Source organism: Eschrichtius robustus, chromosome 14 (assembly GCF_028021215.1).
Source record: "Eschrichtius robustus isolate mEscRob2 chromosome 14, mEscRob2.pri, whole genome shotgun sequence".
Lineage (NCBI taxonomy): Eukaryota > Metazoa > Chordata > Mammalia > Artiodactyla > Eschrichtiidae > Eschrichtius > Eschrichtius robustus.
Window position 1 is genome coordinate 80,621,130 of NC_090837.1, and position 15,256 is coordinate 80,636,385.

The following is a 15,256-nucleotide window of genomic DNA, read 5'->3' on the forward strand; positions in this document are numbered from 1 at the left end:
GGTCAGACAGATGCCCCTGTTATCTTCTAACTGGACTTCTTAAATGTAGGGGTGGTTCCCTTCGAACTCCCTCGGTGCTTTTGACCTAATCGGCACTCAGCAGTAAATTCAGTGATGCGTGAACCATGTATGATTCACTATTTAGACCATTCAATTTGTAGCTGTAGATCTCCCCTCATTCCCTTTCAGTTCCTTCCTGTCTTCTCTTTCCTGTTCAATACCTGTCCTCACAGAGGGAGGAGTTTTTGAGAGAAGGCAATAAATGGGAAGAATTGTAAAAGGCGCGTCAGTTGATTTTTTACTGTAGTTCAGTTGGGCAGTGATTCACTTCGATAAGATTCCCAGACCATATGATGCTGTACAGACTCCAATAATGCTGCCTGTGCCAGCACTCAAAGTGAGCTAGACTACAGCACAGAGGATCCTGGATTGGATTCCAGAACAGAAAAAGGATACGAGTGGAAAACTGGTGAAATTCAATTAAAGTACAGTCACCCCTCTGTATCTGTGGATGCCGAACGTGTGGATACAGAGGGCCGACTGTACTCTGCCATTTCATATAGAGAACTTGAGCATCCACGGATTTGGGTATCCACAGGGGCTCCTGGAACTAATCCCCAGCGGATATCCAGGGATGACTGCACCAATGTTAATTTCTTAGTTTTGACAAATGTACCATGGTTATGCAACATGTTACCCTTAGGGGAAACTTGGTGAAGGGTATATGGGAATGCTGTGTATTATCTTTGCAACTGTTCTGTAGATCTAAGATTATTCCAGAATAGAAAGTTTATTTTAGAAAAAGTGGGCCAGGGTGCACATTTTAGTTTGACTAGCAGTCTCTGACTGCATGAACATTCTCACAACTAGTTATAGCTGAACAATTTGTAGAATAAGGTTGAAATTTAGACCTGCAGAGAAGTTCAGAAATGCTCCTGTAAAAAAAAAAAAAAAAAAAAAAAAAAAAATCCATGAAAAGGCAGTAGCAAAGATAAAAGCAAAACAAACAAAAAATGGAACTGGATGAAGCTGGGGAGGGAGGGAGGGAGGGGGGCAGGATCACGTTAAAATGTGGAGTCAGACCTGTCATCTGGGGGAGGTGGCCAGTACAGGAACTACTGGGCACTGTCAGGATACAGGCTATTTGTTTTAGCTCTGAGGGCTGGAGCATGTCACTTGGCCTTCACTTCCTCACCTTGAAAATGGCCTCACCCAACTCACAGATCAAGATTACGTAAAGCAAAAGACTTCCTCACAAAAATCAAGTTGTCCTATTCTTCAAAATTTGGTCATTTTTGCCCAAGAACAAGAGAGTTCCTCACCCGTGGGCTGGTTACCATCGGAAACCTCAAGCCGGCAGGTCTGATTCTGCATGAGTATTTTCACTTTGCACTTGGCAAGTTTCTGCTTCCTCTTGCGAGACTGTTCATGCCAACGCCAAAGCCATTTGACTTCTAAACATAGCGTAACAGATGTGAATGAGGATTGTATTATTTTTGGTGTTCCACAAAGGGTCTTTCTTTTACCCAGAAAAGCCAGACACCAGTCCAGTTCTGGTTTGGCTCAGCCATCTCGGTCAAGGTAAATGGGCTTGCTCTAGTTTTTTCAAGCCCTGTAGCTTTAGTTACCGTATACTGGATATTCTTAACCCAGGATCCATGAACAAGCATCTCAAGTGTCTACGCCTAGACTCTAGAGGTTTATCAGCTCCTTAAAGTTGTATGTGATCTTGACCTTCATATACATCCTTCTTTTTTGTATGGAGTGGGTTCGTTTCTCTTCAAAGGGTCCACAACCCAAAAATGCTAAGAAGCCCTGCTTTAGAGATACATCTTCCATAGCAAACCCCCTAAACTATGACACTTGCTGTATTTAGGTACAGTAATGGCTGGCTGCCTGATTTGACTGTTTGGAACCCATAGAACCCACTGCATTTCTAGGGCTGCACCTTGAGGCACTCATGCTTGTAACTAGTGTTTTCTCCCAGCTGTGGCCTTGAGTCTTCCTTTCCTGAAGACTTGAGGATTTTAGCTTAAGGCCACATTTGTTCAACAAACCTTCTCAATGTAAAGAATCCTTCAGGAATACCAAGGTGACTTTGGTTTTTCTTGCCTTTCTAGTCCTTTCCAAACTGGCTATCTTCTTTACAACCAAGCCATGACCAGTGAGCATGTAGCCTTGTAATTAGTTTGAAGAAGGAGCATGGCTTGTTGACTATGAGATCTTCTGGCTGGCATAGCATTAACGGTCCCAAGTGCAATTTAAATGTATGATCCTGGGGTGCTGTGAATATGAGAAACAGTCTAGTTCTTTTTCTTGTTTGCATGCTTTCCTTTCAAGTGGCTTACAAATGAATGTTTTAGGCTGTTAGTCAAGAGAAAGGTGGTTTATAGTTAAAGCCTAGTATAAAAACGTCACTGGGTCTTATATGAATGGATTCAATTATAAGACTAAAAACGATTGCCTGTTTCAGCTCCTTTGGATGATCTTTCCCTCTTCGTTTCTAACATTACTGGGATCGTCTTAACTTTTGGATACTATTTTAGTTTCTCCAGCGATTTCACTTCCCTTTGAAAAATGCACCAAAGTTAGAGTTTCACGTTTAATGTGGTCCTTTTAAATAAAACATAATGTTAATAGACTAGATAAGAGACACTGAAGTGGTGCCCAAGCTCATTTTCCCCCTTTTTAGTCATAGTGACATGATCAAATATAATACTAAAAGACTACATGCTTGTGGCTATTTTATCTATATTTAAAACACACAGTAAGAACATTAAGAACATCTCAAATCATTTAGAAGGAAAAAGGGCTTATCAACCAAAATCTTTGGAAAACTTCATAAAATTTAAATGTCTGCAAACAATCCAACCAAAAAGAAAAAGAAAAGATCCCAACATTTGGCTAATGGAGGGCATTTCACATGTGACCCAAATGGCGTTATCACATTTTCCTTCAGGTAAACTAGTCACTAAACCCCATTAGAAAGAGTACAAGAGCGATATGAAGACATCCCCAAATATCACGTACTGGATTTAGAACATTCTGTGATGAAGCGCTTATCTAACCACGGGCTTTCTTTCCATTGCATACATTACTTTACATTTCTAAAATGCAATGTCGAAACAGCCTCCAAGTTTTGCAAAGGAGATTGATGTCCACTCTACAAAAGTTATTAACTTACAGTACATAACACTGAATAATTTTAATCTGTACATTTTTCCCCTCCCATCATAGGTGACACGCATCAGTTTGTACAAGTTCGAAAAAAGCCCATCTGGTTGTTTACACCTGGATTAATAGTCAACAGAGTCAACCAGAAGTAGTGGGCTGGGTAGAGTTTGAGAAACGATCAATACAGTGGTATATTAATTGTGGTTAACAATAGGCAGCTCTTCACAAAGCGATACGATAGATTTTTGACTGAAAAGATCTAGCTGAGGAGGTTCTGCCAATCGACCAACTGATCCAGAAGTTTAAGGCTGGCTTGACTTAAGCAAGCTGCAGCCCAACTGAAAACACTGGCAACAATGGCGCAGTTCAAAGCTCTTCGAATGCATAGCTTCCATGTTACATTAATTAGATTTCTTCAATTAGTTAATCCTCTAGACAGTTTTCTTTTTGTTTTGCATGCATCTCGTTCCATTTTCATTAAGGGCATCTCTTCCTTGGTCAATCATGTGCTTTGCTTTTCAATTTGTTTTTGTGGTTTTTTTTTTTTTTTTTTTTTTTGGTATGTTTTGTTAAGCTGTCAATATCTCCAACACTTGCAAAATGAAATCTAGAGGCGGTTTTACTCACAGCAGAGAAGCAGAGCTATATGGACAATGCAAAATGAAATGAAACAAGTGTCAGAAACAGTTTATAAAAATGGCACATTTATTGCTACAGAACGGTCATGTACATGACTTCATCGAATAACTACAGATGGGAAACAGGTAATGGCCTAGACCAAGCTGGGTTTATTTTTGTCTTGAAGGAACTCCAGCACACAACCTGTTTAGACACGTCTACAAATCAGAAATACACCAAAAACATGAAAAAATCGAGGCACTCAGCCACACATTGAAAACAAGGTGTAACTGTTTATCTTTTTTTCTTTTTTTCAATGTTTTCCCTTTTTTTCTTTTTTTAACAATTTTTTTTTAGTTTTTAATGCTGCAGCTATGTGTACAGTCGCAAAAAATTTCCCCGCTGCGACCTACAACTAAAAAAAAAAACAAAAACAAAAAAAACAAAACAAACAAAAAAGCTACCATACAGTTTCATCTCAGTAACACATGGTAAAATAACATCTTTTAAATAGTAAAATAAAGTAACAAACTTTTACTCATAATGATTCCAAAAATCTACAAAGAAGAAATATTCAGAATCTGACAATTTTTTTTGTAATATTCATGGTATAAAAGGATTGCTCCTGCGAAAAATAAGCCAAATATATTTTTTATTTTTAAATTTAGTTTTTTTCCTACTAGGGTGTACTACAGTCTATTTTATAGCAAAAAGAGCACTAGACAAACAAAGCTTTATAACAAAAAGCCAGGCACTGATACATGGTAAATCTCTGCTTTTTTTTTTTTTCTTATCTTCACTTAATTGCATCACAAGTAACAAGAATGAAAAAGGCCACAGTTCATATATTTTCACCATTACATATGTCTATAATACTTGAAATGAGTATGGCAAAACCAGCACTGCACAAACATGAGTCCACTTCAAGTCCCATGAGAAAGAGCATGTCTCTAAAGAAAAACAAACAGAACCAAAGCAAAATAAAAAGAGAGGCCTAAAGGCCTTGGTGCCCCATTGTGTTGGAATTCCTCATATGCCATCTTGACTTTTTTTTTTTTTTGTTTCCAGTCAGCCAGCAGACTAAATTTTTGTGCTTGTTTATGCTGAAATCGTTTCATTCCTGACTCAAGTTCACTTTTGGACACAGATCATATTCTGCCTGTTGGATCCAAGACGAAAATCCTCTTAACCCCAAGTCTTGGTTCAACACCCTCCCGCACCGCCCCCCCCCCCCCACAAATCCCTCATCAAAATAAAGATCACAAATAAAAAAAAAAAAATCAAGAAATAGGAAAAAGCGAAAAACAAAAAGGAATCGGAAGACTGAATCAGAACCAGTTGCGTTACTGGGTGGACAGACAGTTGTATACACATTAGTGTTCCTTGCAGCTACACAGAAGACAAATGGGAAAAATGTCTAGATGAACAGATCCCTATTCTGCATATTCATAAATTACTTGAATGTGGAGGTGGATCAACTATTCCAAGTTGCTTTTAAAGTCCAAGTCTCTGAAACAGATCCCCAGCCTAAGTATCACCATATACATAGTGTAGTATGGACCCTTAGGAAATTTTTGTATAGTACTTTAATCCTAACTGTCTTCTGCTAAATTGCATTAGAAAATACAGCGCAGGATACCAATACCTTACCTGGGTTTGATAATTACAAAAGAACAAGAAAAAAAAAAAAACACACTAAAAAGGCCACATTCCCTTTCATCTTTTTCTTCTTTTTAATGGGGATACAACCCAATGAATATGGATAGGTGCAGATGTTTCTCCACCAAGCAAAAAGTAGTGAGCAGCTTTTGGTGGCCGTTAGAAAGTTTTTCGCTTATTTCCAAAGGGAATTCCACAATAGAGGTATTACATGACTGATTAATGAATGCATCAAAGCTGGTGAACAATAAATTGCAGCTTTTACTCTGTTGGACTGAGAACAAAATATAAAGCACCAATTTAAAAAATAATCCAAGAACTACGATTTAAATTTTTTTTTTTTTGCTTTGTTTACAGATTTGAAAAACTTTAAATCAGCTCTATGAAAGCACCTTGATGATAACGTGTATCAAAAGTGCCAATCTTAAAATGTACATCAATGCAGGGAGTGTTTCCAGTTCCCTAAAGAGTAAACACCATATTTTCTTCTATACACTTATCCTGAATGTGATCAGAGGATACCTGCTTCCTATATAATATTGTTCCTAGGGATACCCGCCTTGATAGAGTATACAAAATGAGTGCAGAATGTACCACTAAAAGGAAATCTTCAACATACTGAGGGTACAAGTACACACAGTTTCCATTATTCAGGAGGAGGGGAGAGTATACAATATTGTCTTCCATGCCCTTCTTTGAGCCCCTTTGTTCGTTCATTTTCACAGGGTAGCCTCAAAATAACTTTTCATGAAGTCTGATTTCTGCTACTCTAAGGTTTTAATCCACCTCCACATTTTAGGAACTTATCAACAAATCAAACAAAGTATTTTAGTTTTATCACTACTGAACATATTTACAGTTTTCAACACACACACAGCTAATCAAAATGTTTATGGGTTTGTAAAAGATGACCACGTGGTAACTATCTTATTTGTTCTTACATTTTCAGAAATGAACATAAAATTCAGATTCTTGTAGCTCGCTATTTCATTTCAATGAGACGGTTTTTAAACCACACCGTTTAAAAAAAAAAAAAAAGGAACAAAAACCGATACAATGTATTAGAACACATAATAACAAGAGTCTACATGTAAAAATATAACTTTTACATACACAATTTCAAAATAATGATACGTTTGCCATTTGTTGCATAAAATTTACAAATGTATTTCATTACTATATAACTGGCAAAACAGGAGAACAGATGGAACATTTAGACCATTTCGATGGGTTTATGGCATTTACTCAGTGCTGATAGGTGGAAAAACTACTTGAACAAGGGATTTTTTTCGTAATACATGCCAAGATTGTGTGGCTGTAAAAATAGAAATGAGTTAGAGACAAAAGGATGTTGACAAATACTTAACTAGGAGCACTATTTCTTTACTGCACTATACACCAAAGTCAATCATTATAAAGATTCACGATGGAAGTTGGTTCAATTGTGCCCAGACGTCAAAGCTAGCTATCTGATGAGTTGCTGTGCCATAGCTTGATCTATGTTTCTATCAAATACGTTAAGTATAAACTTCATTCATACTGGCCAGAGAAATACTGCACTACCCCTCCTCAAGAAAGTGCAACTTAATGCTTTAGGACTTATAAGGCTTGTTATAACGCTGCATGATGATTGAATATTGGCATTTTATTTTTCAGACGAAGGAGGAGGCAGTTAAGTCATCTGCATCTTAGTAAACCCATTTTGAAAAAAAAAATCAAGAAAGCAACAAAATCAGTCAGCTCTGTCACACTACTTGCAATTTTCTCATTGGATGGTCGTTGAACTTCACTTGTTTTTTTTGTTTTTGTTTTTTTCCAAAAATCTGACCATGTATTCAGAAACACCTCACTGCACACTACTTCTGGCTACACATGTAGGTAACGCTTTAATCATTTTGTTAAATCACAGCCACTTTGATTATGTTATGTTTCCGATGATATAAACATTGGAAGGCACAGTGGTAACATTGTAGCATTCTAACCTTGTACCTCTGAAAATCCCAGAAGAGGGTCACAAACGCAACATTACAATTCAGACAAACTCTTTTTGCCATGTCTTGGTAATGCTGCTTGTTAATATCTACACATGATGTGACTTTTAAGTCCTGTGTTCCCAAAAGACTGAAGAAACAACTTTCTACTTATTTATGAATGAAAAGCAACATCAGGGTCAGCATTTCATCCTGCACTACCCCTCCGGAAGCAGAGTTGGCACTACAGGTTATGAGAACAAACCGGGGAAAGGGACAGAAATAAGACCCAAAAAAAAAAAAAAAAAAAAAAAAAAAAAAAAAAATCCATATTTACAGTAAAATCTTTCTTTTAAAAAAGTTAATCAGTACTATTTTTTTACAGGAGAAAAAAGTCTGAAACAAATGAACAAAAGCTTACCATAGTCACTAAATTTTTAATATATATTTATATATATATTTATATATATATTTGTCATAGGTCTATAAGATCCATCTGTTCCTCCTACCCTAAGGAATGGCTAATGTCATCACTTCGCTGTCATCAGGATGTTTGCTGGTTTTGTTACGAGGGCAGCCGAGCTTCCCTTATTCGATATCCGGTAATTATAAACACTAGCTGACTTGAATACCAACAAAAACGGTCATGTAGTTTTCTTCAGAAGTACACTTTTTCATTATTGCAAGTTTACAATTTTTTTAAATTAAATATTTTTTTTTCAGACTTACAAATTAATTATATATTTTTTTTTTTCCAAAAGAAGTTTAGGCACAAATGCATTGTTCCACAGTGTGGAAAGATTGCCATTCAGTCTCTGGGCTGCGTCTCAGCCTGCACATACTGCTTTGAACATTCTGAATGATATGTTAAAGAGAGTCATCCCCCAAGTTGCACTTTTTTTCTTTCTTTTTTTTTTTTTGTTTGTTTTTCGGTTTTTTGATCATTGGGAATGCTGAAACCTCTTGCGTCTGCGATTCATAACTACTCAGACTTGTCTTATATTACAAAAAAAGGGGTTAAGGACAAGTGTTTATGTGGGTTTAAGATAATACAGCTGTTAAGGAAGTGGTCTCTTGTATTAATGAAGCAATGTGGCAACTTGGACCTGAGAAAGAAGAGAGAAAGATGAATTAATACGTTTATAACAGAAAAAAGGACAGCTTTTCTTTTTAAACTTTTTTTTTTTTTTTTCCCAAGGGGGAAAAAAAATCTGTGAATTTGGGTCAAATATGGCTTTCATGGCTGATGCCTTGGTGAGAGTAACAAAGGAAAGCTTTCAGAAATGGCTGAAAACAAACTTGCCCTTTTACATCTGTCCCATGTGATTGGACGCGTCTCCCATGCCGGGGTGAGGCCCCGCCAAGGAGAGCGGGGGCGGCTCCGAGGACACCTTCTCCTCTTCCCTTCTTTTCAGACATGCAGCTTTCGGATTCAGATTCCTTTCTGTGGAAGAGGAAAGCACAGAGCATTTAGGTCACACCCAGGGCTTCTGGTCCAGGGCAAGTCATGCAACGTTTCTGTGGGTCTGTTGATCCTTTCTCTCAGTTTCTACCTTCCAGAACAAGAGGACCAGTTAGGAAAATGCACACTACTGCGATTCATTTGCTCAGTGGCTAGTAAAGGTCGAACTCCCCGGTGAAACTGTGCAGTCACTTTACAGTCTGAGAAAGTTGGTAAAGCAAATGTACCCAGCTCCGGTTACTGAGAGGACCTATGGAAACGTCCTAAGGCGGTATGAGTTATAAGAAAAATCCCAGGATTCAGTTACAGGAGAAAGGGGAGCTGCCTCATAGACTGAGATGAGGTTGAAACAGTGATCCTGAAGGATGCCTAAGAGTCTACTCTCTGCTCCCGCGCAAGGCCGCCAGAGCATCTCTGCTCTCTGCAGCGGCATGCGACCGTGACCTCCGCACGGAGGCCAGCCGGCCGGCACTGACCTCGGACTTGCTGCTCCAGGCTGAGGATGACGGCCACGGCCTGGTGGAGGATCAGGAGCTTGGTCTGGGGCTTGTCACTCTTGAGATGCAGCTGCACCATACGGCCCAGCTCCTTGAACGCCTCGTTGATGTCGCGGACCCGCAGGCGCTCGCGGGCGTTGTTAGCCATCCTCCGCTCCTTCTCCCGCTCCGCTTTCTGCTCCGGTGTCAGGTCTTCGTCATCGTTATTGCTGCGGGACAAAAGGGAAAACGTGACATTTTCCAATGGGGTGGGGAAAAAGACAGTTCCTAAATTGCTTTTGTTTTCTTTCTGAGTTTTCAGGGAACTTTTCCATCTCAAGAGCTTGTCCTGGGCAGAATTTTCCATCCACCTGGGCTTGGCGTTGCTTTAGGTGGCTGTTGACAGTCCCTAACGCCAGACATTTGATGTCTCCTGGACATGAAACGTAAACCCAACAGGAGAGGTTCGAGTTGGGGCCCCGAGCGCACCATATGGATGGAGGGGAGCAAAAAGGAAAACATAGCTTTCATCCCTAAGGTTACGCACAGCAAAGCAGAGCGCTGTCACCTTCAGCTCAAGCTACGCTTCAGGACCACGATTCAGAAAGCGTTTTGGACTGAAGCTGTTCTTTTATAAAAAAACTTTCATACTGTGACATCCGAAACCCAAGGAGAACCAGGGATTGAAAAACGATGTGGATAGGTCGAAATTAAGACGACGCAGCTCAAACAGGATTAAGAAGGTCCTACATTCAAGACAACAGAGCAATGGGAGTAAACACGGGGGCCTGTTGTCTGTTAACCAGCTTGGAAGGCTTGGTCAGTCCACTTAATGTATCTGAGTCTCGCTTTTTCCATGTATGAAATAGAAAGGTTAGAAAAACATCATCTCCATGGCCTTTAACATTATGGATGTTTATGATTCCCCAGACAAGTTGGGGAAACCTGAGTTGACATGAGTTCTAGGCAAAACAAACCCAACCCAACCCAAACACTTACTGGTTATCAATACCAATGATCTCATCATGAGTCAAAACTGAAGCCCAAAAGCTCATCCCTGATTATGAGAACAGAGATATTACATGATTCATATCAAAGGCATGGTTGGAGCCAGGAGTCTGGAAAGGGAAGATAACTTCTGTTTCTGGGTGTCATGCTGACAAATTAGAAACTTTTGAATGGGGGGGCAAATAGGAAGTTGAGCCACCTGGAAAGCATGTCACATCAGGAAGATCTCATGGCGTCAAGGCTTCAAATAATTCCTGGGCAATCACGTAAAAAAGAGAGGTGTGGAAAATGTCTCAGGAAGGCAGAACAGAACAGAACAAAAGAACCCTGAGCAGAACAGTCTGAATTAACATGAGCAAGAACCTTTTTTGAGTATGAGAGATATAAAAAATGAAGTAAACTTCACTCAAAAGCAAGAGAGTCTTCACTGCAAGAAACAATATGGAGGTGACCATCCAAAAGGATGTTAACCTAGAGATCTGAGCACTGACCCCAAAGACCATCAAGGTGAGCCTCTACTTTAAAATTCCATGAATCTGAAAGGATCACAGAATAAAGATGTTAATCACAACCTTTCAGAGCTGGAGGAACTCGTGGGAAGTTATCTACTCAATTCAATGCACACTTAGTGAGTATTGGCTTAAAATGTATAGCTCCGAATCTTCCACTGTGGAGAATGTCTGGGTAGCTTCCAAATCGCACTAAGGATCCACTACGATGGAGAAGCCCCAGTCAATCAGAAATGGAGCGGATTCTTGGGTTCCAGCACATGCTGCTCATAAAGATGACGTAAGTAAGCCAAGAACACTTATAAAGGAGGCAGACACCAAAGAAAGATGCTGTAAGACTTGGCTCGTCTTCCTGTAGGTTAAACTCCCTTCCAGATGGGACTGTCTGCCTCGAATGTGTGCTGGTGAACGCGCAACTAAACTGAACCCATCGGAAAGTGCTCTCTTTCTCTGCCCTCTGATTCTACTCCTCATTTCCTTGCCGGTCCCGCTCTCTCCCACCCGTGACCTCTGCTGATGCCAAGGAAATCAAGATTACTATTAATTCACACCCACATTCTGACACACAAATAGGACGTAATAAGTGAAAAGAGAACAGAGTTGAGTTTCTGCTCATCCCATCCTGAAGTTAAAAATCTGGGTAATGTTTTTACACACCAAACATATGCCACACCTTTTCCAAAGTGGGCCTGAAAATGGGAATTTGTTTTCCAAGGGTATTCAGGCCAATAATGAATGAGAACTGGTTAACCTCTGATAAATAAATTGGTTATGCGAAGAAAACTGCCTAGATTTGGAGAGTCTCGCCTTACAACACGGTTTTGGGGGCCTAAGTAAATGTCAAAACAGTGACCTTTTAAAACAAGGTTCTTAACAGCGAGTTAAAATGTTGTACTGAAACGTCAAAGAATCCATTGATATGCATGCGTTATGACCACTAGTTAAATTACCAAGAGCTGACTGATCTAACAGAGAAGCTGGTAAAGATGTGAAAGGCCCTTCTTGGGATGTCTTACCAATGTGGCCAAGTCAGGAAACTCTGTAGCAATGGTGAAAAGGGGTAAGATAGAAGCTTCCAGAATTTCTGAAACTGTGGTAGAACTTGTAATAAGGTTTATCTCAATAACTATAAAGGCAATATGAAAAGGCAGCATGCCCTTAATTCCTAAAGGACGCCAGGTATAACCCTGAGAACGATAGCCTTGAAAAGGGAGGTATCGTCTTAGTACAATTCATTTAATTTGCAAATAAAAACCATCCAAGGGAACTGAGGTAAAGAACATGGGTGTCACGATACTCAAAAAACAAAAAAGCAACAAAAAAAAACCCCATCTGATTATCAGATTAAAGTTCAAGGAGATATATTCTAATTTAAAGATATCGGGGACTTAAGAAAACCAACCAGAAGCTATTTTCCTGCAGTTGCATTTTCTGCCGAGAGAAAAATAAATGAGCAATTTAGGTATTGCTCTTATATATATCAACATGTTAGAATAAAGCTGGGAAATCAGTACTTTCTCACTTTTGAGGTAAGAAAAAAGTTACAGTTGCACATACATCAATTGAGCTTTCAATAGAGCTAAGCTCTCTTTTTAGAAATATTTTCCAAAGAACATTTACGACCAAATTTGTAGAATAAGTATAGCTTTACAAATCGACTGCTTGCATTTGAATCAGTTACAAATTGTTTTTGCCGTGTGTCATTATTAGCACTGGGTCCAAATTCATAAATGCAAAGACATTTTTGGCTTTCCTAGAGTACAGGTATCTCAAACGATACTTTCGTACCTCTAGAGCTAGCCTTTCATTTTCTTTTCAGCTGCAGATTTACCTGCCAGGAAAAAACTGAATAGTTTCTTCCTGTTCTGTTCACTTCATCAAAGTCCAATAAAGGAATTAAATGAAGCGACAGTATTATATACTGTTACCTAGATCTTGACCTAGTAATGGATTTGATATCCTTCTTGTCGTCATCTAATTTCTTGTCCTCGGAAGATTTCGTGTCTTGCAGGTTTTCATCGCCCTCGTCGTCGGATTTGATCTCAGAGCTGCCGGAGGAGACACTCTGGCCCTGCAATCCTGGAGGCATGCCTGCAGAAAAAAAAGAGACCAGGTGACACGGCCACCAAAGCCTCGAGGCACAGACACGCACACCCCAGACTGGAGAGCTGCCAAGCTATACAGTTCAGACTGCCGAACTGTGTGATCTGTCACTTTTTTCATGGTCTTTGGTGAAGTTTCAAAAATGCACCTGCAGAAACAAGTTTTCCCTGCATTGGCTCTGAGGTTAAATTCTATTTTGCAATCTTTTGGAGTAGACGGTAATTTCACTGTCTACAAAACATCAACTTAATTGCAATGAAAATCAGAATCATGAAAATCACACACCTCAATGTTCTGATTAAGAACCCAAGTAAATATCAGCTATTATATTGAGTTTCTTCCATATGCAATGATTTAATAGAAAAATGTCCTTAAAATATAATTCCCAGGGAGTGCGCTAAATATGTACAGTCAAGACTTCAATAGATACTCTAATGATATTCTGAAATCAGGCTTCTCTTATCCTCAAAGAGTAACCAGCATTTAAAAATGGTACATATGGAAAGCAGCTACTGCTCAGTGAAGACATTTCTAGCTCTACCACTGCTCAACTTTCCAAGATCACAATATATTTTAAAACGTGACCCTAATGTAATCATTTATTTCTAAGGTAGAAGCGTGTCTATTTAGTGTTTCCTTCTGTTTGTAATCTGTGTAGTCTAGAACTTCATCACTCAAAGTCTGGTCAGTGGACCAGGAGCACCCTTATCCCCTGGGAGCCCATTAGAAATGCAGGAACCCAGATCAACTGAATCAGAATTGGCATTTTAACAAGATCCTCAGGTCCTGTTTGTGCACATTAAGAAGCGTTGGTCTAGGACAGAGAAAGAAAACCCAAAGCCTCTTTAAAAGGAAAGGGCCATCGAAGTATTACTATTCAATGAAAAATGGCAGGCATACCCACATATATAATTAACGCTCAAGATTCTTACAATGCTTAACAGGGGGGCAAATGCTTATACATATTATTCATTCTTGTGCCACTGTTATCATTTTCCTTCTCAACGTTGAGGGGAATGAGGAGATGTTATGTAAGCATTTTGGGGTCACCTGGCCAGCCAGTCGCACAAGGACCCTGGGACCCAGGTCTTGCCCCTGCGGCACAGCTACCTGGGGTCCGGGGAAGCCAAAAGGAGTCAGTGGTACGAGGCAATGAGGACGGGGCTTGATGACTCAAGAGCGAAAATCATCCAAGTTCCATTTTTGAAATGTACCTACATTTCCTTCCGTCGTAAGCAACAAAAACCATTTCCTTCCTTCCTCTTCATTTGGAAGCATCGCTGTCAGGCTACAACTAACCACATTAAAGGATCTGAATGAGCACAATGTGGAAATAGCTAAAATCACATTTCCTCTCATCAGTCTGTGGTCTCATTCCCTGCTGCAATAGGAGCAGGATTTCCGAGGATGCTGGAGCAAAACCGTTATACTGAAGAAACACAATTAGCCAGCTACGTTTGAAATCCTTTCCCATTTACTTACCGTCTTTGTATCAAAATGGATTCTTGGTGATGTGTCAGTGCTTCCTGAGGGATGAATGAGTAAGCATGGGATCCACACGGGATCTATTGTTTCAGTGAGGTCAGAAGCGCCCGCGGAGGCGGACCTACCTCTGTAAGGGTCCTGGGGTGGGTTCAAATCAGGGGACGTTGCAGACTGCACAGGAAGCTGTGGCACGGGCACCTGGTTTGGGACAAGAGAATGGCTGCCCCTCAGGGCCACGCCATCTTCACGATGGGTCCCAACCTGAAAGGGCAAGAGGAACCGTAGAGTTTAGTGGGAATCAGAGGTGTGACGGCTACTTCCAGGGCAGCAGGGACCCAAGGAAGGGAGACTAACCTTTGAAAAACAAATACTCTCAAATGCATTTCACTAGAGGGCGCTAAAGGACCGCGCATGCACCTAGAGTACCCAGCAAAAGACACTTTAACACTCAGTAAGATGCTGTGCTGTACATTCAGTGACAAATACGGCAGAGTAGCTCAGGCAGGTAAAACGTCAAATTGTCTCCCAGGGTGCTGCAGCGGAGTGCACTGATTCGTACCCATCTGTCTTCTATCATGTCCGCCAACAGATCTGACAATTATCTTAATGCCCATATGCTTAATTGTGGGCTTCTCAATTCCCCCATTGCTATCGGAAATCCTACAGGAATTTCAATTTGGCATTCGACTTTTATTTCAGGGGATAAGATTCTCAGGCCTGCCATTTTTTTTTTTCCAGAATGCCAGCTAAGCCACTGACAGCGGAAGCTACAGCAGTATGGGACATAGCCCC

At 40.0% G+C, this 15,256-nt stretch overlaps 1 protein-coding gene across 23 annotated transcripts in view; it reads right to left on the reverse strand.

Annotated features, from left to right (window-relative positions):
- Nucleotides 1-7,757: 7,757 nt before the first annotated feature.
- The window catches only part of TCF4 (transcription factor 4), a 353,245-nt gene continuing 345,746 nt past the window's right edge, over nucleotides 7,758-15,256 (reverse strand). For 18 of the 23 annotated variants that reach the window (XM_068562349.1, XM_068562364.1, XM_068562342.1 and 15 more), the window contains 5 exons: nucleotides 14,590-14,725; nucleotides 12,805-12,967; nucleotides 9,360-9,589; nucleotides 8,725-8,865; nucleotides 7,758-8,527 (listed from right to left, as the gene is read on the reverse strand). In XM_068562349.1, coding sequence (XP_068418450.1) covers nucleotides 8,729-8,865; nucleotides 9,360-9,589; nucleotides 12,805-12,967; nucleotides 14,590-14,725 — 666 coding nt within the window. In that variant the 3' untranslated portion in view covers nucleotides 7,758-8,527; nucleotides 8,725-8,728. The remainder of the gene's footprint in view (nucleotides 8,528-8,724; nucleotides 8,866-9,359; nucleotides 9,590-12,804; nucleotides 12,968-14,589; nucleotides 14,726-15,256) is intronic. The other 5 variants (XM_068562346.1, XM_068562347.1, XM_068562344.1 and 2 more) reach the window with 1 other exon arrangement.